This window comes from Parasteatoda tepidariorum, chromosome 1 (assembly GCF_043381705.1).
Source record: "Parasteatoda tepidariorum isolate YZ-2023 chromosome 1, CAS_Ptep_4.0, whole genome shotgun sequence".
Taxonomy (NCBI): domain Eukaryota; kingdom Metazoa; phylum Arthropoda; class Arachnida; order Araneae; family Theridiidae; genus Parasteatoda; species Parasteatoda tepidariorum.
The window spans coordinates 43,702,789-43,728,288 of record NC_092204.1 but is presented as its reverse complement, the minus strand read 5'-3'; the positions used below and the strand labels follow the sequence as shown (position 1 = coordinate 43,728,288).

At 27.1% G+C, this 25,500-nt stretch overlaps 2 protein-coding genes across 6 annotated transcripts in view; one reads left to right on the top strand and one right to left on the bottom strand.

The window, feature by feature from the left end:
- LOC107438753 (zinc finger protein 474) overlaps window positions 1-8,413 on the top strand; it is a 72,691-nt gene extending 64,278 nt beyond the window's left edge. The window contains exons 3-5 of the mRNA XM_016051111.2: window positions 4,013-4,282; window positions 6,954-7,128; window positions 8,037-8,413. Coding sequence (XP_015906597.2) covers window positions 4,013-4,282; window positions 6,954-7,128; window positions 8,037-8,218 — 627 coding nt within the window. The 3' untranslated portion in view covers window positions 8,219-8,413. The remainder of the gene's footprint in view (window positions 1-4,012; window positions 4,283-6,953; window positions 7,129-8,036) is intronic.
- A 1,138-nt stretch (window positions 8,414-9,551) lies between these two features.
- Window positions 9,552-25,500, bottom strand: LOC107438750 (secretory carrier-associated membrane protein 1). Of its 5 annotated transcripts, XM_016051107.4 has the most exons (11): window positions 25,119-25,456; window positions 24,953-25,013; window positions 23,192-23,281; window positions 20,688-20,822; window positions 18,152-18,218; window positions 16,413-16,544; window positions 15,690-15,846; window positions 14,394-14,495; window positions 12,744-12,882; window positions 11,138-11,313; window positions 9,552-9,823 (listed from the first exon to the last, which is right to left on the bottom strand). In XM_016051107.4, exons 2-10 carry the CDS (start codon window positions 24,989-24,991, stop codon window positions 11,149-11,151), a joined length of 1,026 nt encoding a protein of 341 aa, XP_015906593.1. In that variant the 5' UTR covers window positions 24,992-25,013; window positions 25,119-25,456; the 3' UTR covers window positions 9,552-9,823; window positions 11,138-11,148. The 5 variants fall into 5 exon arrangements, with proteins under 5 accessions (XP_015906593.1, XP_015906594.1, XP_071035421.1 ...); XM_016051108.3 differs by lacking the exon at window positions 24,953-25,013 and having other exon boundaries at window positions 25,119-25,500; XM_071179320.1 differs by lacking the exon at window positions 24,953-25,013 and having other exon boundaries at window positions 16,413-16,541; window positions 25,119-25,256.

Here is a 25,500-nt window from a genome sequence, read left to right as displayed (position 1 = left end):
ATATATATAAAATCCAAAAACTTACCCATGTATATAAAATAGATGCTGAAAGAATCGGTGTAAGGTCTCGTAGAACAATTTTATTCCTAGCAATTCTTGTAGTTTTTATTTTGCTAAAATAGAGCTGAACAAGGAAGACATAAATGGAAAACAACTTCACTCCCAAAAAATAAGAAATTTTTATTTGGGGAAACTACCTACATCTATGAATAAAGCTTTAAAAATCTCAAATTAATTATAAACATTTTTTACGTAAAATGTAGTTTAATTAATTTCCTAAAAACGTGAGAATAATTAAATTTTATTTAAATTTTAATTATTTCTTTTGTAAAATAAATATTTTGACGTGAAGAAAATTTTTAAAAAAAAAACATTATTATAGCTCTCTGGTTGATGCATGGGATTTCAAAATTGAACAAATCGTGATGCTCGCGAAGTAAAATATTCAGAAAAAAAAATTTATATTTTAACACCGTATAATACGTGTTCCGTAATCACATGTTATTATAGTTAAAAATGAAATTTATGGCTTGCTAAATATGAAATCACAGAACGTATTAGGGTCGTGTTTAGGCGAGGAGAAAGCAATAAACTCTATTCAAATGCGGCAGATCACTATTGAGGAAGGCGAAATGAAGAGCATCTTAACTAGTTTGACTATTTTGTGAAGCTTGGAGGTATTTCTAATAATCAACTCCCGCCTGTTTCTTCAAGCAGCTTTTAGTGTCTTAAAACCTGTTTTTCTCAATAGTGATTCTTCAATTTACTATAGTGTTTTTGCTTTTCCCTCACTTAAATATTAATTTGCAACAAATAATAACTGCATATATTTTTAACTACCGTTTTTACAAGGATTCTAAATATCAAGGGCAGTGATCGCAGAACACTCTGGACATCTGTGGTTTTTAAGGGAAAAAAGTTGCTATTATTTTCAGGCTTAAGAAAAGATTAAATTTAAAATGCTTCTTTTATTGTAAATATTTTAACAACTCCCAGCTTTGCTATTTTTAGTCGATTCTGAGTTTGATAATTGAGTAGTTCCTGATTGATTTTAGAGTTGTCATTTCAAAAGTGTGAGCAATTTACCTCAAAAATTTGTACTCTTAGAGATTTAAAACAACTAAGTTCTGAAGAAAGTTATTTTCAAAGTTCTGCAAAAAATACTATGTTTGTTGTTGGTTTCATTTTATTTTACTTCATAACAGACGTGGAACAGCCGACCCAATTCTGAGTTTTCGACCATTACTGTTCAAATCCGTAATCTTGTAATTTTGAACCCAACCCAAAAGACAAAGGAATTCTTTGATCAAGCATTGGGGCAAACTAGCCTTCGTCGAGAATTTTTTGAGGGAACTAATTCGCAATAGCGTTACATTGAATGAAAAACCATGAAAACCTCCCACGGTTAGCCAGGTGGCAAGGGGATTCTACCTTATGAACCGTTTACCACTGAGGATATTTTACGTCAGCACTGTGGTCGATGTATGTTTGTTGTTTGGAACTTTCAAACTGATTTCGACTATATTTTGCGGCATGAATTTCAAATAACAAAGCAATCTTTTTTCACTACGAGATTCAACTTAACTCTCAGAAATTCAACAATACTTTTGAGTATACTCAGCCTAGCTACACTTAAACTATTTAGCTGTGTTAAACCCCGGAAAGTACAGTTGAACGAGAAAAACTTTTTGCATATTTGAAATCAACATAACACATAAAGTCAAAATCAGTTTCAAAATTTCCAGCTCAATACAGAAAAAAATAATTATAGATCTGTGGTTCGTCAGTTCATCAGACGAAAACATAGCTAAAATATGGTTAGCACCACACTGAAATCATAAATTTGTCAAGCGTGGGATTGAGTAAAACTGGGAACCAGTTTCATTGCCTGATGGAGCTTTTGGAGATTTAATAGCTTTCAATTCCTCCCTGTTTCTTTCGTCAATCAAGTTGATTATAATGTGTTCAATCTCATCTATCCGAGAAGTTATTAGATAAATTTCAAAAGTATTTTTTTTCCTTGCTTAAATATTAATTCGCTACCTCTAATATCTATACTTTTTTTGACAATATATATATATATTTNATATATATATATACGGTGTCATTATAAATAGCCATGCAGAGCGGCTTTAGATTAAAAATTTAGCTAACCTCTGTTCTGCATCACTTGCGCAAACTATTTTCAGGTAAAGAAGGTTCAATTTGCCACTAAATTATAATGAATGTGTTTCTTTAAATTCGACATAATCTAAGTAAAATTTTAAAATTGAAAGAAATAACTAATATTGGTACGATTACAATACTTCTTTTTATTTACTGTATCGCTGGTTGTTAGATGAGTCATACCAAATGATTGGAAATTTGACTTTCTAACTACATTTTAAACAAAGGAATGTAAAGAGTCAAATTGGCTACATCACATTGCAAAGTTGCCAAGATACGATGTTCTACACTTTCTGTTTTCACTGAAAAGAGAATGACGACAATAATCGATAGTTAAGTAACGATAGCTATCACGAGTGTTGTTACTCAAAAATTTTTACCAAGTTGACCTTAAATTTAAGTATTTTTATGAATCTAATAAATTTTCTTTATGGACAAATCTTTTTAAATGAAATATGATATTTATTATTGTTATTATTTTATTTTAACTGAAAGCAACGTTATTAATAACAGAATGATATAAATACATAAATACAAACAATGATATCAAATTTATGTATCGAAAATTGAATGTCTGTCCCATATAGATTCCTAGTTCGTTCGACCGAGAACGATGAATACTGATAGTTCGAAGGTCACTGTCGCCATTACAACATTCTTACTTCGTAATATTTATTCTTATTCGTCATTTATAAAAATTATATGGCAAACGATTCCGTTCTTCATAAAATCTTTTTAAAACGATAGTCTTGTTTTCTACCTTATAGCTTTCATTGAAAAATGAGCGTTCTATTGTATCAAATTATTTTTTATTCGTTATGTCAACTCAATCCAATGATCAACGGGAACGTGGTATCATAGGCAGCGACTACGTCATTAAATTAGTATTGCTGAATTTATATGAAGACATCTGTTTATTTTGTTTATAATTAAAGCTTTTAAAACGTGATCCTATAAAACTAATTAATTTAAAATAAACTAATTAATTTAAAATAAAATATTATTCGTTGTGTCAACTCAATCCAATGATCAACGGGAACGTGGTATAATAGGCAGACTACGTCACTAAATTAGTATTCCTGAATTTATATGAAGCCATCTGTTTATTTTGTTTATAATTAAAGCTTTTTAGACGTGATCCTATAAAACTAATTAATTTAAAATAAACGGTACTTGTTTATTTTATATTATAACCGTCATTGAGCAGCCGATCAATTTAGAGTTTACGACTACCAATGTTCAACTTCGTAACCTTGTAATTTTGAACCCAATTCAGAAGACATTCAGAAATCAATTTTTAAAATTAAAAAAAATTTAAAAGAAAACACTTTTTGAAATTAAAAATGTTACTAAATACAAGTGAAACCACTATTATTCAAATAACCTTCTATCTTAAGATAAAATAGAAGAAGAAAAAAAACAATACTTCTTAGCTTTATTACATCGGTTAACATATCTCCATACTGACAATTTTCCCTATGGTGAAATGTGACCCAGTAACTGTTGGGCGTAATGATACAGTTTCTTCGCAATCTGCAGTACTCCTCAACAGTATAGTTAATGAAGAGAAAATGGGATATAAAGTACCTAATGAAAATAGTCCTCGAAGATGTAATTAAAAGTAAACTTTTAGATACTTTATGATGAAGTATTTTTTTAGTTATAAAAGCAATGAAAATATGTTTAAAAAATCACCATTTTTCACTAAAACGAAAAAGTCGTCTCTATTATTTGTAAAACAAAATGCATTTTGATATCAATATACAACAACTTTTTAAAAATTAAATTATGTTTCCTTAGATTTGTATTCTGATTAGTAAACTTATATATTTTCTGTTCTTTACAGAGCTGGAAAAAGACGAACAATTCGTTGACGCCAAATCTACGTAAACTGCCACCACGCAGACCAGAAGAAGATGAAATGCCAACATCAGATGAAGCTGACCCTGCCTGGACATCAGTACAATCACAATTAATTCCTTGCCCATTATGTACTCGAACATTCTTTCCAGAGAGATTACCTGTGCACAGAAGGGTCTGCAAAGGCAAATCTAGCCAGCGTCCCTTAAAAAGAGCTTCTTCAATGAGAGAGCAATCGGCTTCATCCAGAAATGGGGTAAAATTCTAAATGTTTAGTTCCGTTTCATTAAATATATAGAAACAAATTTCGATTCAATTGAAAACAAATCTTCAAATTTGTCCAAAATAATTAAAAAAAACGATTGAACTGAATAACTTTTGATCTAACAATTGGATTTTTACATACTAAGACGCAATCTCTGTTTCAAGGGAAACGCTAATGAATAAACATATTTCTTTCTACTTATTCTGATTTCTGACTCACAAAATATCAGAATGAACTGGGAAAAAAAGAAAGATTAAACTAAATAACTTTTGATCTAACAATTGGATTTTTACATACTAAGACACAATCTCCTGTGTTTCAAGGGAAAAGCTAATGAATAAACAAATTTTTTGTTTTTATTCTGACTCTCAAAATATCAAATTGAACTGAAAAAAAAGAAAGATTGAACTAAATAACTTTTGATCTAACAATCGGTTTTTTACATACTAAGAATTAATCTCTGTGTTTCAAGGGAAACACTAATGAATAAACATATTTCTTTCTACTTATTCTGATTTCTGACTCACAAAATATCACATTGAACTGAAAAAAAAAAGATTGAACTGAATAACTTTTTACATACTTTTCTTTCAAGGGAAGGCAATTTTTTTTTCAAGGGAAACGCTAATGAATAAGCATATTTCTTTCTATTTATTCTGATTTCTGACTCTCAAAATATCAGATTGAACTGAAAAAAAAAAGATTGAACTGAATAACTTTTGATCAAACAATTGGATTTTTACACACTAAGACGCAATTTCTTTTTCAAGGGAAACTCTAATGAATAAACTTATTTTTTTCTACTTATTCTGATTTCTGACTCTCAAAATATCAGATTGAACTGAAAAAAAAGATTGAGCTGAATAACTTTTGATCTAACAATTGGATTTTTACATACTAAGACACAATCTCTGTGTTTCAAGGGAAAAGCTAATGAATAAACAAATTTTTTGTTTTTATTCTGACTCTCAAAATATCAAATTGAACTGAAAAAAAAGAAAGATTGAACTAAATAACTTTTGATCTAACAATTGGATTTTTACATACTAAGACGCAATCTCTGTTTCAAGGGAAACACTAATGAATAAACATATTTCTTTCTACTTATTCTGATTTCTGACTCACAAAATATCAGATTGAACTGAAAAAAAAAAAAGATTGAACTGAATAACTTTTTACATACTAAGACGCAATTTCTTTTTCAAGGGAAACGCTAATGAATAAGCATATTTCTTTCTATTTATTCTGATTTCTGACTCTCAAAATATCAGATTGAACTGAAAAAAAAAGATTGAACTGAATAACTTTTGATCTAACAATTGGATTTTTACCTACTAAGACGAAATCTCTGTGTTTAAAGGGAAAAGCTAAGGAATAAACATACTTTTTCCTACTTATTCTGATTCTCAAAATATCAGATTGAACTGGAAAAAAAAGATTGAACTATGTAACTTTTGATCTAACAATTGGATTTTTACATACTAAGACGTAATCTCTGTGTTTCAAGGGAAACTCTAATGAATAAACACATTTTTTTCTACTTATTCTGATTTCTGACTCTCAAAATATCAGATTGAACTGGGGGAAAAAAGAAGATTGAACTGACTAACTTTTGATCTAACAATTGGATTTTTACATACGAAGACTGCGTTTCAAGGGAAACGCTAATGAATAAACATTTTTTTTCCCTACCTATTCTGATTCCTGACTCTCAAAATATCAGGGGTCGACACATTTCGGAAACGTATTGGTTAGGGGAGAGGTTGAGCGATTGAATGTCAAATTCAAAATAGTTTGGATAGTACTCGGAAAAATGTGAATAAAAAAAATTGAGACTTTTTTTAATTGTTTTACTGCTTGGAAATATTTTAGATGATTTTATTTCAAATTTTGGAATCGAAAATTACATAAAAAGATGCAAGTTTAGAAAAAATGAAAAATTTCCTATTAATTAAAAATTTTATTTCAAATTGGTATACAAAAATACATAGTTTAACACAGCTCAGAAATATGATTTATAATTCAAAATAATTTCAATCATTGTTAAAAACCGATTATTAAATTTAAAGAAAACTACTTCAAAACATGCAACGTTTATTAATTTATTTTTAATACATTGAATAGTATATAAAAAAAAACGGAACATTAGAATAGTTGTAATGTAATTATCAGATTTTCGTATAGCAACATAGAACATTAAAATAATTAAATTGTTTGTTGAAAGATTATAGAAAAAATTTTAAATGTGATGCAATTTGTTTATGCTACAGCCTAAGAAAAGATTTTAAAAAATTCATATAATTAAAAAAAAATTTTTCGACAACCACTTAAGTTAAGGTAGAATTTTATATTCGCTTCAAGTTTTATAATTTCACTATAGTTTTGGCACGCAAACAGAATTACTCAAAAAGTGAATATCCAACTAGCAGCTTAATCCAGCATATATTATTTTTTAGATTAGCCGCTTTTTGATCAATATTACAGCCCTAATTAAAAATGTAAGGGAACGAATTATTTTGTACTATATATCTTTTGAAAAATCTTTTTAAACGTAGAAAATTGTATTGTTTTCCAAATGGCGAATAATGTTCTCTTTGGCTAAGCTTTCCAACTATTGTTTTTTTTTTTTAAAGCCTAAGCCTTGCTATCATGTATTTTGTAGGAGGAGCAAAGAGCAGCAGTTTATGTACCCTGTTATATCTGTGGTCGCAGTTATGGTTCTTGGGTGATATCAATGCACGAACAGCAATGTCTAAGAAAATGGAGAAGGGAAAATGACAAACTACCAGATGATGAGCAACAAGAAGAGCCCCAAAGAGATTCAGATGGATCTCCAGGTGAGAAATAACTGTTAAAGTACGAAATAAAACAAAATAAAAATTTTCTTCAATGTTACAGAATTTTTCAGCTGTAATAAATCCTCACTACAAATAAATTCAATGAAATTAACTAATTTACACCAATTAATGTTTTATCTCTTTGACGTAGTCAGTGTCTCTTTTATATACTTTTTCAGATGCACTAATTACAAGCGAAAATATATTTTGGTATTTTTTAACTATAAAAAACAGTAATAGTTACTAAAAATAATGTTAGATTAGAGGCATTATATTTGTACTAAAATATAAAAACTCAAAAAAGAAAATTGAAAAAAAATTTTTTTTTCATTCTTATTCAAAAATTTACCAATTGATTTTGTAGATTAAAGAAGTTTTAATAATGAATAACTGTTTCTTTCAGATCTAAATAACTGCAAATTTGAAAAATTGTTTCAAAGTGGCCATGTTCGGAAGAAGTTTACATTTAACGCAAAAAGAAACACCGGTGTCCCGTGCTATATTTCATCACCAAAAAATTGTTAAGATGCTAAAATACAATATTTTTCACTTATTTCGATCTAAATTAATACAAAATAACGAAAAAAATAGGAAAAATATACTTAGTAAAAATTCTGCGTTAATTATTGTATATATTGTTTAATTTATTGTCACAGTTTGAAGCTAGGAATTTTTTTAGCATCTTTTATAAAATAATTCTTAAAGCATCTATCTCAACAGCAAATAGAACTATAAGGCTTTCTCCACCTAAGAGTAAATATTTGCATAAATTTTAAGTAAATACATACATAAATTTAAAAATAATTTTCTTCAAATTTTTAATAATTCATTATAAATTAAAAATCAAATGTAAATGTGATCATTAAATGGCTATTTTATTGCCTAATAATGAATAGATTTTGTTTCAGATGATGACATGACAAGCATCATTGAATTAGGGGACAATGCCTGGGAGAACCATCTGCAACAACTTGTCCCCTGTCCACTCTGCTCAAGGACTTTCTTCCCAAATCGTTTAGCAGTACACAAACGCAGTTGCAAGGGACCATCGAGTAACACTCAGCGTCCTAAAAGCAACAAGGGAACATGATGGAAGAATGAATTGACATTTTTATGTTAGCTGATATTCAGCATCCAAATAACAAACCACAATCTGCCCAAATTATTGGGATAGAAACCCATTTCACCATGAAGTAAGGTTTTAAAGCACACATATAGTAATGACAATGTACAAAATGCTATAAATTTGTTGAAATAAAAAGTTTTTGGTTGGCTTGAAACACAACATTCTTTTTTTCTTTTTTACAATATTGATGAATTGTTGTTTTACGATTTTTATTGATATATTATTTCTTAATTTTCTCCCTTTTCTTTTTATCCTTTGTCTTTATTGTGTAACATATATTCTTCAATAAATCAATAGTACTCGAATAACTCACTTAAAGATAAGAAAATTTCCTGGAAAAAAAAAGACACTCTGGAAAACAAACTTAGGGTAATTATAAAATGACTTTGTCAACATATGATCTTCAGATAAGCCTACCATTAAAAAGAAAGGAAAAAAATTGAATAAAATTATTATTTGGTATGTTCTCGTGAATATTAAAAGTGATTATTCAGCTCTCACATTGACAGAATTTAAAAAGACAACAACACTTTTTCTCATTGAAGCACGATCCTCACTATTAAAAAACATAAAATGATGTTGGAACATTTTTAGATAAAAACAGTAACGGGCAGCATATAAATCACTGCATTTAACTTTCCAATATCGTCAGAGGGCATCTCAATAGAGCTGAATTGCTGACATGAAAATTTATGAAATATAATTTTCTTCATTTCTACCTGACTCTGCTTTTTTTTTTTTTGTTTGATAAAAATTTGGTTTCAACTTCATTTCAGGTTTAGGTTGATCAGATTTCAATCAAAAAAGTAAGTGCATCGAAATGAAACTTTCAGAATTTTGTAACTGTTGTCATAAGGGCTAGATAATCATTTTCAACACTGTTCTTGAGTGCATACCTTAGTTCAAAATTTTATTGTTTTTTTTGTAGGGTGTGTAAGCTAGTGAAATTATTTTATTATATCCTGTATTATTCGAGGAAATGCTTTCTAAAAAGCTACTTTTTAGAGAATTTAATATGTAAAAAAGTTTTAATAGTTTGCTTTTTCAAAAGAATATGGGACAAAACTTAATATCCAAATTTTAAAAAAAAATTATAATTAAGACTGCTTCTGTTTTAGTTACTATATTACAATTTTAAAAGTGCTGCAAAAAATGCTTCAGATTACAACTTAGATATATTTATAAAGGATAATAACATTGTGATGATTTATGTAATGTTATTCTTTTTAGAAAAAGATAAGAATATTTGTTAAATTAGCCTTCAATATAATCTCAAATGCAAAAGAAAAAGACAAGGTTTTTTGGTAACATTGTTAACATTTATTACTAAATAAATAGAAAATAAAAAATACATCTAGCATTTGTTAATAATTACAATAATCATCTGTAAGCAACAAGAAACAAAGATATGATTGGGAATATGAAAAAAAAACCAAAATTATACAGGAATGTAACTGATTCATGATTCACTCGGATTTGTTTTTTTCTTCCCAAAGTAAAGATGAGAAATATGAGATTCAATAAGATCCTAACAAGAGAGAGAAAATCTCTTTTTCTGATGATAAAGACCTAAAATACAGAAAGAAAAAAATTCAATTAATATTTAACTGACATAATTACAAGAATTTTTTAGTCTTTTCATGTCTTCTTAATTTATGTTTAATTTAGCAACATAGTTTTATAATTAAAACTTAAAAAGCCTTTATTGCAAATTATTTATGTTCTTTCTGGCATATAATCTTGATAGTTTGACGGTAGTTTTTGCTTACTAAGCTTAGTACAAAGATTTACATATTGTATTGTCAATGAAAAATTAATACATAAGGATATGCGTTACTTAAATATTATACATTACAAAAACATCGAAATCTTTTCATATTATTGAGTTTTTGTTAAAATTTGCATCATTTTAAAAAATTAGCTATTTAAATGAGACATTTTTTATATAAAATTTCTGAGTATAAGTGCTGACGGCCAGACATGGAGTGGAATATTAGTAAGAACCGACTATGTTTAGAACCCAGATTTACCTCTTGATGCAGAATTTTCATAAAAAATATTTTTCATGCTTTTTTTTATTGTTTTTTGTCAATTATGCCAAAATCAGTAAAAGTAATATATTTAGCATTTAACTAATATATGGTTATAAAATATAGTATGTTATACCATTGTCCCTTTCTGCATTAAAGGTAAAATCTTCCAAACATGGCTGACATCCAACAATTTTCAAATTTGCACTTATTTAGATCAAAGTGAAACAGTAACTCATCATTAAAATTTCTTTAATTAACAAAATCAACTATTGATAAATTTTTGAATATGAATGAAAAAAAAAATTTTTGGACTACTTTTTTTTTGGATTTTATATTTTAGCACAAATATAATTTCGATAATACTAGTGTTTTTTAGTACCTATTGATTATTTTTTATGATTAAAAAACACCTAAATATATTTTTACTTGTAATTAGAGCAACAAGAAAAAATATATACAAAAGGAACAATGGTGTCCCACCAGCATTCAAGGGTTTATACATTGAACTATGAATAAAAATCCATAACGTAACTATGAACACTAGTTATATCTTAACCGTATTTACTAGAACAGTGGCATGTTTTCATATTTATTAAATTTTTTAACAATTTAATATTTTGAAATTTAGGAAGCCAATTATTTAATTTTAACTTTTTTACTATCTGAGATACTCTTGGTTGTAGTTATGTAAAATAATATACTTAAGATAATAACTACACTTTCATCAGTAATTTTAAAAGTTAAATAGGTTGAGAATTTATAGTCAAATAAAACTTTTCAATAATAATTAGTTTATTGTATGTAGTGAAATTAAAAAAGAAAAATTAATAAAAAATGAAAAAAAAATAACCATTGTTAATATTAGTATCTCAGTCCAGAAGCTCCAGAATTAAAACCTTGTCGGACAGTCTGAGTAACAGCAGCTGCAGCAGCATTTTGAACGTGTTGATTACGCATTACTCCACTTGCTAACTCCTCTTGGGCCTTGGCAAAGCTTGCAGTAGTTCCTCTATACATTCGATGAATCTATTTAAAATACAAATTTTGTAATACAAGTAAATGTCTTTTTTCATTTAATTTTCCATGATTTTAAAACAATTTATTTAAATGTTTATTATTCTTTTCTAACATAGAACTTACATTGTTAAAAAAAACTTTTCGTGTGTAACAGTAAATTATAACAATGAAACAAAAATGATAAGGAAGTATACCCGGTTTATTCATATAGGTAAAATAAACAACCTTCAGAAGTTTTAGATTTTTTATCCTTTTTTATAGTTAAAAAAGTTCATTGATATTTAAAATATTAAATGCTAGTAGAGGGTGTGGCAGGAAAAAAAAGCATTTTTGAAATAATAAAACTGACCATTTAGAAGAATGATATATTTACTGTAGTGATATCATAGAGCAATGGTCATGTAACACTGTATTCATAGCAGTTTTGTTAAGAATATTTTTTTTATCATTAAAAAGGACACTACTTGGAAAAATTATTATAATTTTTGCAAACTTAATTAGTTACAAAATAACTTAATTACAATGCATTTTATTCAGCATTTTAATAATTCATAAAAAATAATGAATTTAACAATTAACATAAATAAACAACAAAATTAAATTCAGGATATAAAAATCTAACTAATATTAAGAAGTATACATTTTATATTTTATAACCGTCGATGAACAGTAGACCCAATTTTTGGGTTTACAACTACTGATGTGCAACTCCGTAGCCTGGTTGGTGGTTGGTTCTAATGCCACACTGGCAAGACTGCTTGGTAAAACCGAGCAAATTTAAGGCAGATTGAGTGATTTTTGTTTTTCAGTGGCGCCATCTATGGCCAAGAATTCGACTTCTGCCACATCATAACACCTGTTTATAAGGCGGACCCATTCATTCATCCACAGATCGTAATTTTGGCCTGAATCAGAGAACAATCGATCTCCAATCCAGTACCCCCAGAGGTATTTATTTGTTATGGGAACATGGAGGACTCTGCGACTCGACAGAATTTTAAGGTGCATCAGTCACTAACTACACGGGGAGCCTTAGGCCGGCGGGGTTTGAACCCACGAACTCTCGGACATGGGCCCAGCGCCTTGAACCCAATCCAGAAAACAAGGGAACTCCTGATCAAGTATTAGGAGAAATTTGCCTTCGTGGAGGACTTTTTAATTGATCTAACCCGCATTTGCATTGCATGGAGAGGAAACCTAACGGCAAGGGGACTCTAACCCATGACCTGCTTACCACTGAGGTTATTTCACATCAACACTGTGGTCAGTGCAAGCTGGATGCGGAATTCGTATCGACCAGTCGTCGCTGGGATTTCGAACCCGGTTCACCTCATTAGAAGGCGAATGCTCTATCCCCTGAGCCATCGCAGCTCTAAAGACTATACGCTGAAACATTAAAATATTCTCTTAAAACAATAAATAAGTAATTGTGACTGTACCTTTACAAGCATGTAAAAAGAAATCATAGCATGAATAGCCCATCCAAATCCAATCAAGATAGCTATAATACCAACAGTGTAAATACTGACTGTGTGCTCTCCAGTTTGGTTTAAAGTGGTTATACCATTCAAAAGGCCACTGAAAAATAAAAATGATAATTTTAAGTATTTCGCAAAATCTTTTTTTTTTTCATATCAAATCAGGTATTTTTTAAGTGCAGAATTATAAATATAAAATAAGAAGTTTTAGTTGCCAATGAAAATTGAATAAGTTATTAAAAGATTAAGCCAAATTTAACAAAAAAGTCAAATAAAGAGTTTAAAAAAGATATTATATAAGCCAAATAAAGATTAATATTGCTCTACTGAAAGATTCTAGTGCTCTACTGAATAGAACTTCTTCATTTGGCAGTAAAAAACAGAGAAAAGTTTTGCTTTACCCCAAAAAATCAAAAAGATTTGATTTTTGATTTTTTGGGGTAAAAAAAAAATTTTTTTTTAAGAATACTAAATAGTAGATTATGTATTATAGAACACAATAAGATACATTGAAAACAAAAGCAAATTTGCAACAAAGCAAATTGAAAAACAAAAGAATGAGATTAAATACGTATAAAAACATTTGAAACAAAATTTTAAAATTACACCAGCAATTTTAAAATTTGCTTTAATAAATAAGCACCTTTTCAAAAACAGAAATGTACACAATATTTGATTGAAAATCAACAGTTTAATTTGCATATATCAAAACAAATTCTATTTTATTATTCTGCAATTATTTTTTAATGTCTTCTTAGGTTCTAATAACATACCCTAATCGAATCCAAATAATCTATTAGAAATGCCCAATTTGTAAAAGAATTTTAAAAGTGCTTGATGTACATACAAATATATATTCTCAGATTACTAAACATTAGATTACGTATTATAGAACACAATAAGAAATATTGAAAAACAGGTTTATTACAATAACATTTAAAATGATCTAATTTTTAAAATTATACCAGCAATTTTAAAAGTTGCATAAATACAAAAATAATAATTTAAAAAAAATACTTTTTAAAAACAGCAATGTATACAATATTTAATATATTGCAAAAGGAAAAATTCTATATTATATCTTTTTTCAAATCTTTTATATGCTTATGTTTGAATAAAATAGCGTTATCTAATCCAAATAATATTTCGAAAAAGGGCGAGTTTTTTTAAAAAGCTCATTTAATACTAATTTAAAACTTCAATAACTATATAAATACCACACATTACTGACTAAAAATATCCAAACGATATATATTTTAGAAATGATTTAACTTTGACTGCTGCTGCAGATTAAAAATTGCCTCTAAAATAGATCTTTGTGGCCATGTGGATAACACTCACTTTTGATGAATTCTCAGAGGACAAAATTTCACCAAACATTTTATTTGCCCAAAACTTTGAATATTATTTGCTTTTCAAAAGTTTAATTAGGCATTGTTTTAACCTTTAATGGTTAGAAATCATATACAACTTAAGAGTATTTAAAATTCTATTTTTAAATATTGTAATTTATTCAACAATAAAACGCTAAGTGATATCAAAAAACTGAAGCTAAAGTGTTGTAAAGAAGTTTAATTATACATTGAAAATTAAATAAAATATATATCTTACCAAGAGCCCATATTAGGAATACCAACGGCATAAAAAACAGCAACAACAAATTGGAAGAAAAAGACAAAAAAGAAAACCATGAAGTTAAATGAACTGTCTGATCTGAAATTGTGGGAAAGAAAATAGTTATATTAAAGTAATTTTTATAAAAAAAAGTTTATTACATGAAAAGCTTTTTTTTATTTATTCATTATAATTTTTTAAAAAAATGAAAAAAAAGTTAATTACAATCATTAAAACAACATTCTGAAATATATTGCAAACAAACAAAAAAAAAGTAATTGTACAAATACATTTTGTTCACTATGCACTGAAGAAGAATATAATGATTTATCCATAAAGGCAATTATTCATAAAAGAATCATCAGATATTAATTAAGATCATAAATGAAGAGACAACTTAAGAATGTGAAAACTATTGAAATGAAAATCAGAAATTCATTGTATAACTCAAAATACACATAAGAAGCTATAAATTAAGTAAACAAGACATCAAAATATTCAAAATATTTTTGATAAATAATTAAGATTCAACAGATTATAAAGTCCATTTTTTGACAAGGTGATAAGCAGTTTTCATGGTAAATGATATCACATATCACAAATGTGTCACATATGTAAAATTCTATGGGTCTGTCTGATTTTCGATAGAAAAATGTCTATTATAATTTTACCAATGAAAAAAGCAAACTGTCAATTTTTTCTAACAATGAAAGAGGTGAAAAGATTTTATTTGTCATAACAAATAGAGCATGACTGGGAAAATTCAGCACAGTTTTACCGGAGTCGAAACATTAGCATATAAAATAGGAGAGAAAAAACTAAAGACACCTATTATTTTACTGAAAGAGATATTTTTCCCAAAGTTTTCAAGTTCTTAAATACCTAAAAATAATTCTGCTAAACATAATTCTATCAAATTTTAGACTAAATTTGAGACTTAGTGACAGAATAACAAACCTTTAAAAAATTTAATTTTCAGAAGCAAAGAGAGAAAAAAAAACATTTTAATTTCTAGTCTCAAACTCTATGAATAAATAAAATTAGCTCAATTCGCAAGTGACACATAAATCTCCTTCCTTGTTCTTAATATTTATAAAAAGGAAACCTTTTAAATGTTTACTAAAAAATATATGCATTAAAGCTTGTTTTTCTTAACCAAGCTTTAAAATTACTCATACATAATAATCTATTTCATTTATTAGCTAAAAACTAAACAAACTGAAAATTTCATTCTTTGTTCAATACAGCCTTGTTAAAAATCAGATAGTTTAAATTTAAAGAAAAAATAATTACCTGAAAGCTTTATACAGTGGGCGAAACCAGCATACAAATGACAAAGGACTGAACAATAAGAAGACCAAAATGGAAATTCCAAATGTTGTGCCTTCATTATGTGCAATGAATAAAGCAAGTGATCCCAACATATTTAGAAACAGGAGCAAAGTATAAACTGAAAATCAAGCAACATAACTTCAATAATAAGAAAAGCATAAGATAAAACTGAATAGAAAAGTTGATTTTAAATTAAGAATCAAGAAAAATGCATAAAATAACTTTTAGTTTTAAGGCATGCACCACTGTGATGAACTAAAATAATGTTGAAGGAGAATAGCACTCATGACAACATAATGAATAAGTTTTTAAACATATTTTAATATTCTACATGTTTCTAACTATCCTTAAAAAGTTCACAAAAAATTCTTGTGGAATACAAAAAAGTGGAACTTCTTTTAGGGCAGATTTGTCAAGAAATAGCTCAAAAACATCCTTTAATCAATTCTCCTCTGATTTATTTAAAAATATAATAGCAAGCATGCATTTCATCCTAGCTAAAAATCTTAAATTTATATAACTTTAAAGCTAATCATTTGATCTATAGACTAAATTTAAAAAATTTGCTCATATATTCATTTGAAGGTGGAGAAATTATTTAAAATAAGGCACTGATTATAAATTAACAAATATGAAAATTAATAAGCAGCACAGTTTTATAAAATTAACTAAAAGTATATTTACATATCCACAAATAATACACTATTCTGACTGTTCTTTGATAAGCATCAGGAATTTCAACTGAAATGTCTTGGTAAAAGCATGGTCCAACACAGCATTTGGCAGGTAATGGTGGCCAGTTTTTTCCACTTCCTGCTAAAAAGATCAATTAAGAATTTAAAAGTCAAATAATTGAAACATTGTATCCATTAGAAGTTTAAGATTATAATAGCTAAAACTTATTTTAAAGTACTCAACATCCTGCAATTAAAACATACATATTTTCAATTAGTTTCTTAATATTCTATTAAATGCCAGTCAATTTTATTATTACAAAAAGTATGAGGAAGATAATGTCTCCTTCTAACAACAACAGAAGATTTTAGGAAAAGATGTTAACTAATTAACTGCAGTTCATTATTAAACTAAATTATTCATTAATAGTTAAGACTGTTTTCTAAACAATAAGAGTAGAGAACATGAGGTAAATTAAATACTTTGTTGACCAGTTTTAAAAGTTGACAGTGTTTGATTTGAGTGAGTGACCCAGTTATTAAGTAGTTGAATGAAACAGTAACTTAATAATGACTCAGTTAGCGATGAAAGTTAGCAATTTGGTGATTCAGTTAATGAATAAGTAACAAAATCAGGGTGTGATAATTAAGTTGGTAGTATGGTTGATGGTCCAGTTAGTTGAAGTAGATAAAGATTTAGTTAGTGAATTTAAATATAAATTTGCAAGCAGTATATATAAATAAGTTGATTGGGGGCTCAAAAGTTGTAATAAGTTATCGAAAAATCAAATTACATATTTAATGAGAATAACATAATAAATTTTTATAACATGATATTTTTATAACAAATTTAAATAACATGAAAAAAAAAATTTTCATTTTTTTTTTGTAAACATTTTTTGACAAAAAAAAAAGAAAAAAGAAAGAGTTAACTTCTAATGAAATTTGGAAAATTTTTCAGGCTGCAATAATTATGTTGGAAAAGATAAAAATCTTCAATTATAGAAAAAGAAAAATTGTTCTGTAAAGTGAGTTCAATCAAGATTTTCATGTTCAAAATTAAATAAGGAAACTGTAAAATGAACTATTTAAATATTAAGATCATTGCACAAATTTGCATTGACAAACCAAATCTGTCAAACATTTCCCTTTTGTTAAAAACTAGTTTATTTTTTAAAAGGATAATCATATTTAACTGATGACTATTTTCAGATAAATTTAATGTCTTTTCGTATAGTATTAATCGAATAATTTTGACCAAGCATCCAGGTATATTTTTGAATAGAATTTTCCCCTTCATATTCTTTTTCCCTCACAATATAATAGAGGACCAGTAGATTTTTCAAAAACAATCAGGTAGAATGCTGAAAAATCTAAATGATACATTCAAATGGTTAACATGCAATTTTTAAAGAATTTTGCATTTTCTAAAAAAATAAATTTTTAGAAATTCTGAGAATAAATTGGAAAATATCTAAAATAAATATGAAAAAGCATTGCCTTTAAATAAAAGTTAAATTAGTAATAAAACATTTTTAATTTTAAAAAATTAAGGGATTTTTAAATTGAGGGGGGAAAAGAGAGAGAGAGAGAAATCAACATAATCAAACAATTCTTAACTTGATGAGAAAAAAAACAAAACTCTAAAACATTTTTAATACAAAATTACATTGTTTCTACTAAACTGTGTTCTAAAGAATTTGATTTTGTTGTATTTAGTATTGTTTTTTAAAGAAATTTAATAGTTACCAGCAGTTGGAGATGCGGCAAGTCTTGCTTCTCTTGCTTGAAGTTCTTCAGCTTTTCTTTCTAATTCCTAAAAATAATTTTAAAAAAAAAGAATATATGACTATAATCTGAAAAGCTAACATTTTTAAGGGAGAAGTAACATCAACGCATTCCTCCCTTGCAGTGCTAATCCCCAATTCCAAATAAATTGTGCCGGATTTTAGAAAAAGTTTTTTAAAACTCGGACGAAATATTATGTATGCGGGAAACCGGAAGAAAACTTAGACTCTATAGCAATCAAAGCTAAAATCTAGTATTTTAGATAATTAAGTTATGAGATTAAAAATAATTTTTAACTGGATTAAAAATTGTACTAAAATCTTATATTAATATAAAGAATTATAATAAACAAAAATTTTAATTTAATAAATACCAGGCCAATTAGGTCATTAGGTAATGAGCCCTCCAATATCTTAATGCAATTACAAAAAAAATTTCAAAATGTAACTTACTACATAAATAATGGTTATATAAAAATATAATCTAAATATTACTACTATCATAATGCATTATTACTATGAATATGATAGAATTTGTGAATTATATGTGTCATAACCTTATTAGATCTTTAGAAATCTTGTATGTTAAGCAACAAGATCCTAATAAATGTGTTGCTAATGCTTTGGATGATCTAATTTTTTGTGATAGAGTGAGTTGTTTTAACAACAATCAAGAATGTGTTATCTTATGATTTATAATATACTAAAATCTGAAGTACTCATTGAGTACTATCCCTTTGTTTAATTCTTTACTTGGTAATTCTTACACTATGTTCAATAATGATTAGTGTTTAAATTGTCTGGTTTTAATTTTAATGTTCTTTTCAGAACTTAAAGAGGAAAAAAAAGCCATACCAATTAACCAGGACTAATACAATTTACAGTGCATCCACTAAAGTTAACATTCAAAAATAGTTGCTTTAGTAGCTTCTAAGCTCAAAAATAGTGGTATAAATATCCTCAAAATAGCAGACGAATAGTACAGTAGCTGAAATAACATATCCTGATAATAAAAATAGCACCAAGAGAGTAAAAAGAAAATAGAGATAGTATACAGTGTACTCTGCAAAGACTGCTCTTAACGTGTTTTTTTTTCTTTTCTTTTTTGGATCCTTATCATATCTGAAAACAAAAGGTATACACACAGAGGTTTAAAATTATTGTTAAATTGGGGAAAAAAATGCAATCAAAATCTAACAAGTTAAGAATACAAGACTGTGAATGTATAAACTATAAGACTGATTTGATTGTGTGTGGAAACAGAAAGGAGTTGACAATTTTTAGAAACACCTTCAAGTTTCAACCTCAAAATAAACCAGTTTTGTCGCTTGTTACTCTCTCCTTTTTCTATTAATTCGCCTGATTTTGATAGCGTTTTTGATTGCTCCTCGCATAAATATAAATTTTTGAAGCCCCATGTGCACACTTGTTTTCATTTTTATTAAGGATTTTAAAAATACATATTAAGAGCAGTCTTTAAGAACATGCCTTACAGAGTTTATTCTAGGCCAAGTTTACGAAATTCTGCTTAATTTGAACACTGGATAGAAAAAAAATCTGCTCCACATGTTCTTTGATCATGGTTGCATGCCCTGATGCATATGTATATTATATACGAAAAATGATGTGTACACATTTTTTTGTCATTTCCACATTATGTTTTAGTATGATGCATCATGTTATTATCACACATAGATTTTAAAATATTTTGCGCATTCAATTCACAACTATACCACAGAAAACAGACAGCTTTATCTTATCTGATAATTTATTTGGCAGTTATTTATCATCTTTTCCACAATATCCATGTGGTTTTACAAATTCTGATATTTAAGAACCAAGTTATTATGGTACATGAATTTCAAATTTGAGTGCTCACAATTTGGCACATTCGCGAGAAGTTATTACACCATCTTAATTCCATGTCATTCCAATAGCTTGGATTTCTGTTTATCGTTTCTTTTTTCACTATTTCCATATGGTTTTTTGAATTCCAATATCTTAAATATGATATTAGAACACTAAAATTTTGTCTCTAAGTAAACAATTTCTGACATGCTTTATTCATAACTATTCCATAATTGATCCACATGCTTTTTTTCATTCAAATTACAGGTACTTATTTATCTTTCTTCTTTCTTTGTGGCTATTTTTACATGGTTTTTCAAATTTCGATAATTAGAATACAATGTTATTTGTACATGCAATATTGAATTTTAGACAGCACTTTTAAAGCACTTGGTTTGCTGTGCCTGGATTGTAAATGTCTTGTAAAGAAAACAATTTTTTTTCAGCAGTCAATTATCACTTTTTTGGCCATTTCCATACGGATTTAGAAAATAAATTAAAATTAATGATGTAACCAAGCAAATTTAAAAAAAGTCAAAATAAGTTATAAACACAACAATATGCAAAAGAAAAAATTTAAGAAACATACTAAACAAGTTATGACTGGTGTGAAAAGATACAAAAATAACAAAACTTGATAAAATAATTACCTCTTGGCGTCTTTCTAAATCTGAGGGCACTGCTTTCTGTGCAGCAGAAGTTTCATATGCTGGGGGAGGAGCATCTTTCTGCATTGTAATAGCAGTAGTATTAACAGGTGAAGTATGATCACCGGATCCGGGATTCTAATAAAAGCATAAATGGTATGAATTATCAAGTTACTAAAGATATAAATAATGTATTTAATTTTAATAAACAAAATAAATAGATTTAAATTTTAATAAACATATTTAGATTGCTACAACAGTGACTCTGATGATGATTTTACAACCAATGTTGAAATGGCAAATTATAAAATTATGAATTTATTTGTCTCTGACAATGATGAAAGTAACTTTGAAGGACTTGAAATTTTTTAAATCATGAAATTGTACATATATCTTTTCATCAATTAAATATTGTGATGATTTTTTTAAATCTTTTAAATAAATTTGTTAATTTAAAATTTTTTACTTCTTTTGCAGACTTATATGTTCAGTGGCAGCACTAATTCTTCGATTAAATACATACTTTTTTCCTAATAGGAAAATAATTTTTTTATTATAATTTAGCTATTAATTACTTATTATTAGTTAAATCTGATTATTAAAATAATTGATTTGGAAAAAAAAAAACATTTCCTAAAATTTCAGGTTCTGCAACCTTTCTCTCTCAACCTCCTCCTCCTACTAGCACAGCTGAGCATAATTTTTTTTATTTACTGATGTTCATTATATGCCCTTCTGAAGTAAAACATAATAGTTTTTAATTTTGGCACGGTGCCAAATATCTGAAAAGCTTTGTTTTAGATCAATTTTATTTCTTTTTGTAACTGAAAAAGAAAATTCTTCTTTTAATGTATGCTCTTTAGAAATGCATTTTAAGTTCTCCTTTCTTTTTTTTTTTTTTAAATCATTTTAAGATTATGATAATTTATATGTTTAAAAAATATTTTGTTGTATATATTTTTTCTTACCATTTAAAGAGATTTTCTTAATTTTTTTATTAGGCATGCTTAATGCCTGTATCGCCGTACAGTATATGCTGTGGAACCTGTTAACAGATTTTAATATTTTTTCTTTTTAAATAATTATGAAATTAAACCTTTGCTTATTGATACACATAAAAATTATTATTTTTACTATACAGATGCATATATATTACGTATGCATATTCTAAAGTCACAAATAAAAAGATGCTGGCATGTGCAGTACTGTGCACTTCTGTTGTGCGTAATATGATTTTCTATTTTATTTTGCTGTTTCTATTGAGGTGTACTTCTTCTGCCAGAAAATAAGTAATGCATGACATTTTAATTAAAGTAATATAAATCTTTAACATAAACTTTTGGGTGCATAATTTTGATTAACCTTATATATGCAAATTTACACACGCTATATTAAGTCAATTATTACAGTTAGATTAAGCCCAATTATTACAGTGATAATGTGGATTGCAAACAAACTATGAAGATTGTGTTACAGATTAACTCAGTAAATTCTGCTACTAAGTTCATTTCGGAATTCCTGCAATAATTTATGAATACTGCGCAAAAGGCTTTTGAATTAAAGATGTTGAGATAATCGTGGAGACGTTGTTAAAAAAAATTTCTCACATGGAATATTTCCTTTAACATTTTCATTTTAAAGCACTGTTATGAATGAGCATTCAAGATATGATTTATATAAAAAATAAAATATTTGTCTAACACAAAAACAACTAACAAACTAAAAGAATCTACTTTTCACTAGTTCCAAGATACATAATACTCAATCAATGATTAACATTATTTGATTAGTGACTGTTAAATTTATTAAACACTAAAGCATGCGCAATAAGGACAAATCAGCATTATATATTGAGAGAAAATTTAAAAAACCATATAAAAAAAAAGTCTGAAATAATTTTGACTTGTTTAATGTTTGCATTTATAGAATAAGATTTTCCAAACAAGTTAAGCAACTAATTATCACAGGAATTTTTATAAATAATCAATATTTTAACATGAAAAAAAGGTCTATAATGATGGTGGTTTAAAATTATAGAGTACAAAAAGTTTTACGCATAATTGGATAATTATTTAACAACTAGGGTAGTAAAATATTTTTGACTGAAATTTGAAACAAGAATGAAAAATTAACATAAAATTAGTGAAATAAAATTTTACATTAAAATATTTCAGATTATTAGAATAAATATTGTTCACCTTTTCCTTCCTATCTCACCATAATTAGCTTGATTAAAAAAAAAATCTTTCTTTAAGTAATATAGTACAATACTAGATTAAAAACATAGCTAAGAACTTAAAAAATTATAATATATTTAACATAATTCATAAATAAATTCATATTTTGTGAATAAGAAATGAAAAAAAAATTGAATTGTTTCAAATGAAAAAAAAAAAAAAATTTAAAAAATACATAATACAAAAATAAAAAAACATAACACTAATAAACTACCAATAAAAGTAAATACATAACACTAATAAAAGTGCATAACAAATAGAAAATGTCACCTGTCTCACTGGTTTTTCAAATGGATTGTAAGCTCCAATTGAGTCTTGATTATTGCCAACTTGAGTAGTTAAGTTTTTTACACTTGGATCCTACAAAAAAATAATTATAAAATCACATTCATTTTGTTAATGCTACATATCAGTCTGCGAAAAATTATATCTACAGAAACAAAATGACAACTGAAGCATATCACAAATAAAAAAAAATTATGAGTAAGTATTAGCACAGCTGAAAGCCAGTAACAGCATTGGCATATTGCCAATGATCTATATAAATAAATGATATTAAATTTCTGAGAATATGAAATGTTTGGAACTAAAGTATAATTTTATTTTCAGATTAAGAAAGGTCTTTTAAAAAAGCCAGAAAAAAATTTATAAAGTTATAAACTGATTTTAGACAAACCAAAGATTTTAAGACTCTTGTTAATTTTTTAATGATTATTAAAACTGGGTACAAATAAAATTGAAGAAAAATATTTCAAAAATGATAAAGTAATTTCATACATTCTTTTTTGATTTTATTCTAAAGAGAGATATTAATTTTAAATAATTACTCTTTATAATAATTTTCCTAATGTTACATGAGAAACTTAAAATAAAAACAAATAATTATATACATCATGACCTGATAAATTGTCTTATAATAAATATATAACCATGACTAAAACGACTATTTTAAAGACACAAATTAAAATAAAACTCAGGTGATTCCTACCAACTTTGAAGCTTAACCATAAAATAATTAGATTCAAATTAATCCTTTATGAGAAAGTTAAAATATTATTATAGTAGGATATTTTAAATGAATATTATTTTAATTATTAAATGAGACAAAGTAAAATAAAACAGAAAGAGTTCATAGATATTTATTAGCAATAAAATTTGTTTCCTATAAGCATTGAAAAAAAATTTCTTTAATTAGAACACTTGTTAGGAAAACGAGTGTTATGAAAAACAACATAGATACTAAAAACTAACAAAACATTGTTCATCCATAATTTTAAAGATTAAGCCACACATTTACTGTGATATTCACAAATGATTACGTACAAATGCAGTTTAGAAAGTTCATATACTATAACCAAACATTCAGTTCCTGATATGTTAAATAATTAAGAACCTATAACCAATATAGATACTAACTCATTTTTTTTGCATTTTAAGGTGGACAGTTCATTAATCATGCGTTGAATAAATTCCAATTCTGCATAACTAGGAAAATGTAACAACAACCAGATCATAGCAAACGTGAATATTTCAATGCTTAAAAATGTTAAAAATCATGCCTGTTAAAAGAAATAGGGAAGATTTCCATATCCTGATCTGTGGCAGAATAATCGCCAAGTCTCGGAAACTTCCGGGCAGTGGCCCACGAGAAACTAAAAAAAAAACATCACCGAAAGGGACCATCTCGAAAGTTATAACTCGTAGCAAACCCCGGGCAAACACCTACATGTTGTTGTTGTTGTTTTAAATTTGCAAGTTTAAAATCTATTTGGCACCTTGGGGATTGTAGTTGGCACGTCAGATCACGATACGGAAATAAAAAATACACAAATAAAAAAAATAACGACATTTTTGCTCATTACTCATATTTCTAAAAATTTCGCGACAAATAGGAAATCATTACATTCATTGAAGAAAACCATGACATCCTTCTCTTTTGAACTGTAATTATTGGTAAAAAATTTTAAAAAAACTATAGAAATTTCAAATGTCTAAACTAATTCAACTATCTACAGATATTTTAAATTTTACCTCAAAAGGATTATAATCATCATTTGTAGAAGTCATCATTGTTTGCAAATCATGAAATTTCCTATACAGAAATTAGGAACATAATGTCGTACATAGTCAGTTACAAAAGCGGAAAGATAAAAGGGAAAGAGAAGAACTGTTATCACAAAAGAGAAAATATTATCACCTATTTAAGCCATCTGCCTGTCAAAATCGATACTCATAGAATACGAAACGATAAAATGTCAAACACACATATGCGACTTCTTGTTTTGGTCAAAATTTTTGATAGCTGGCAATTTTATAATAGGCACAAAGCGCTACGAGTAACTTATTTGATGAAAAGCAGTTCAATGATTTTGAATCAATTTTTGGGTGTATTCTATGACGAACAATAGCTTATTTTTACGATTACTTATTATTTAATAAAATTAAAATAAATAAAATGTATCGACTATAAATTTAATTAAGATAAAGAGTTTTCCAAATCTGGGAAAATGATTTTTTTTTGTCAAATCTTCATTTAGACAAAAAGAAAAGACTTAGCTCCAATTATTTCTCTTAAAATT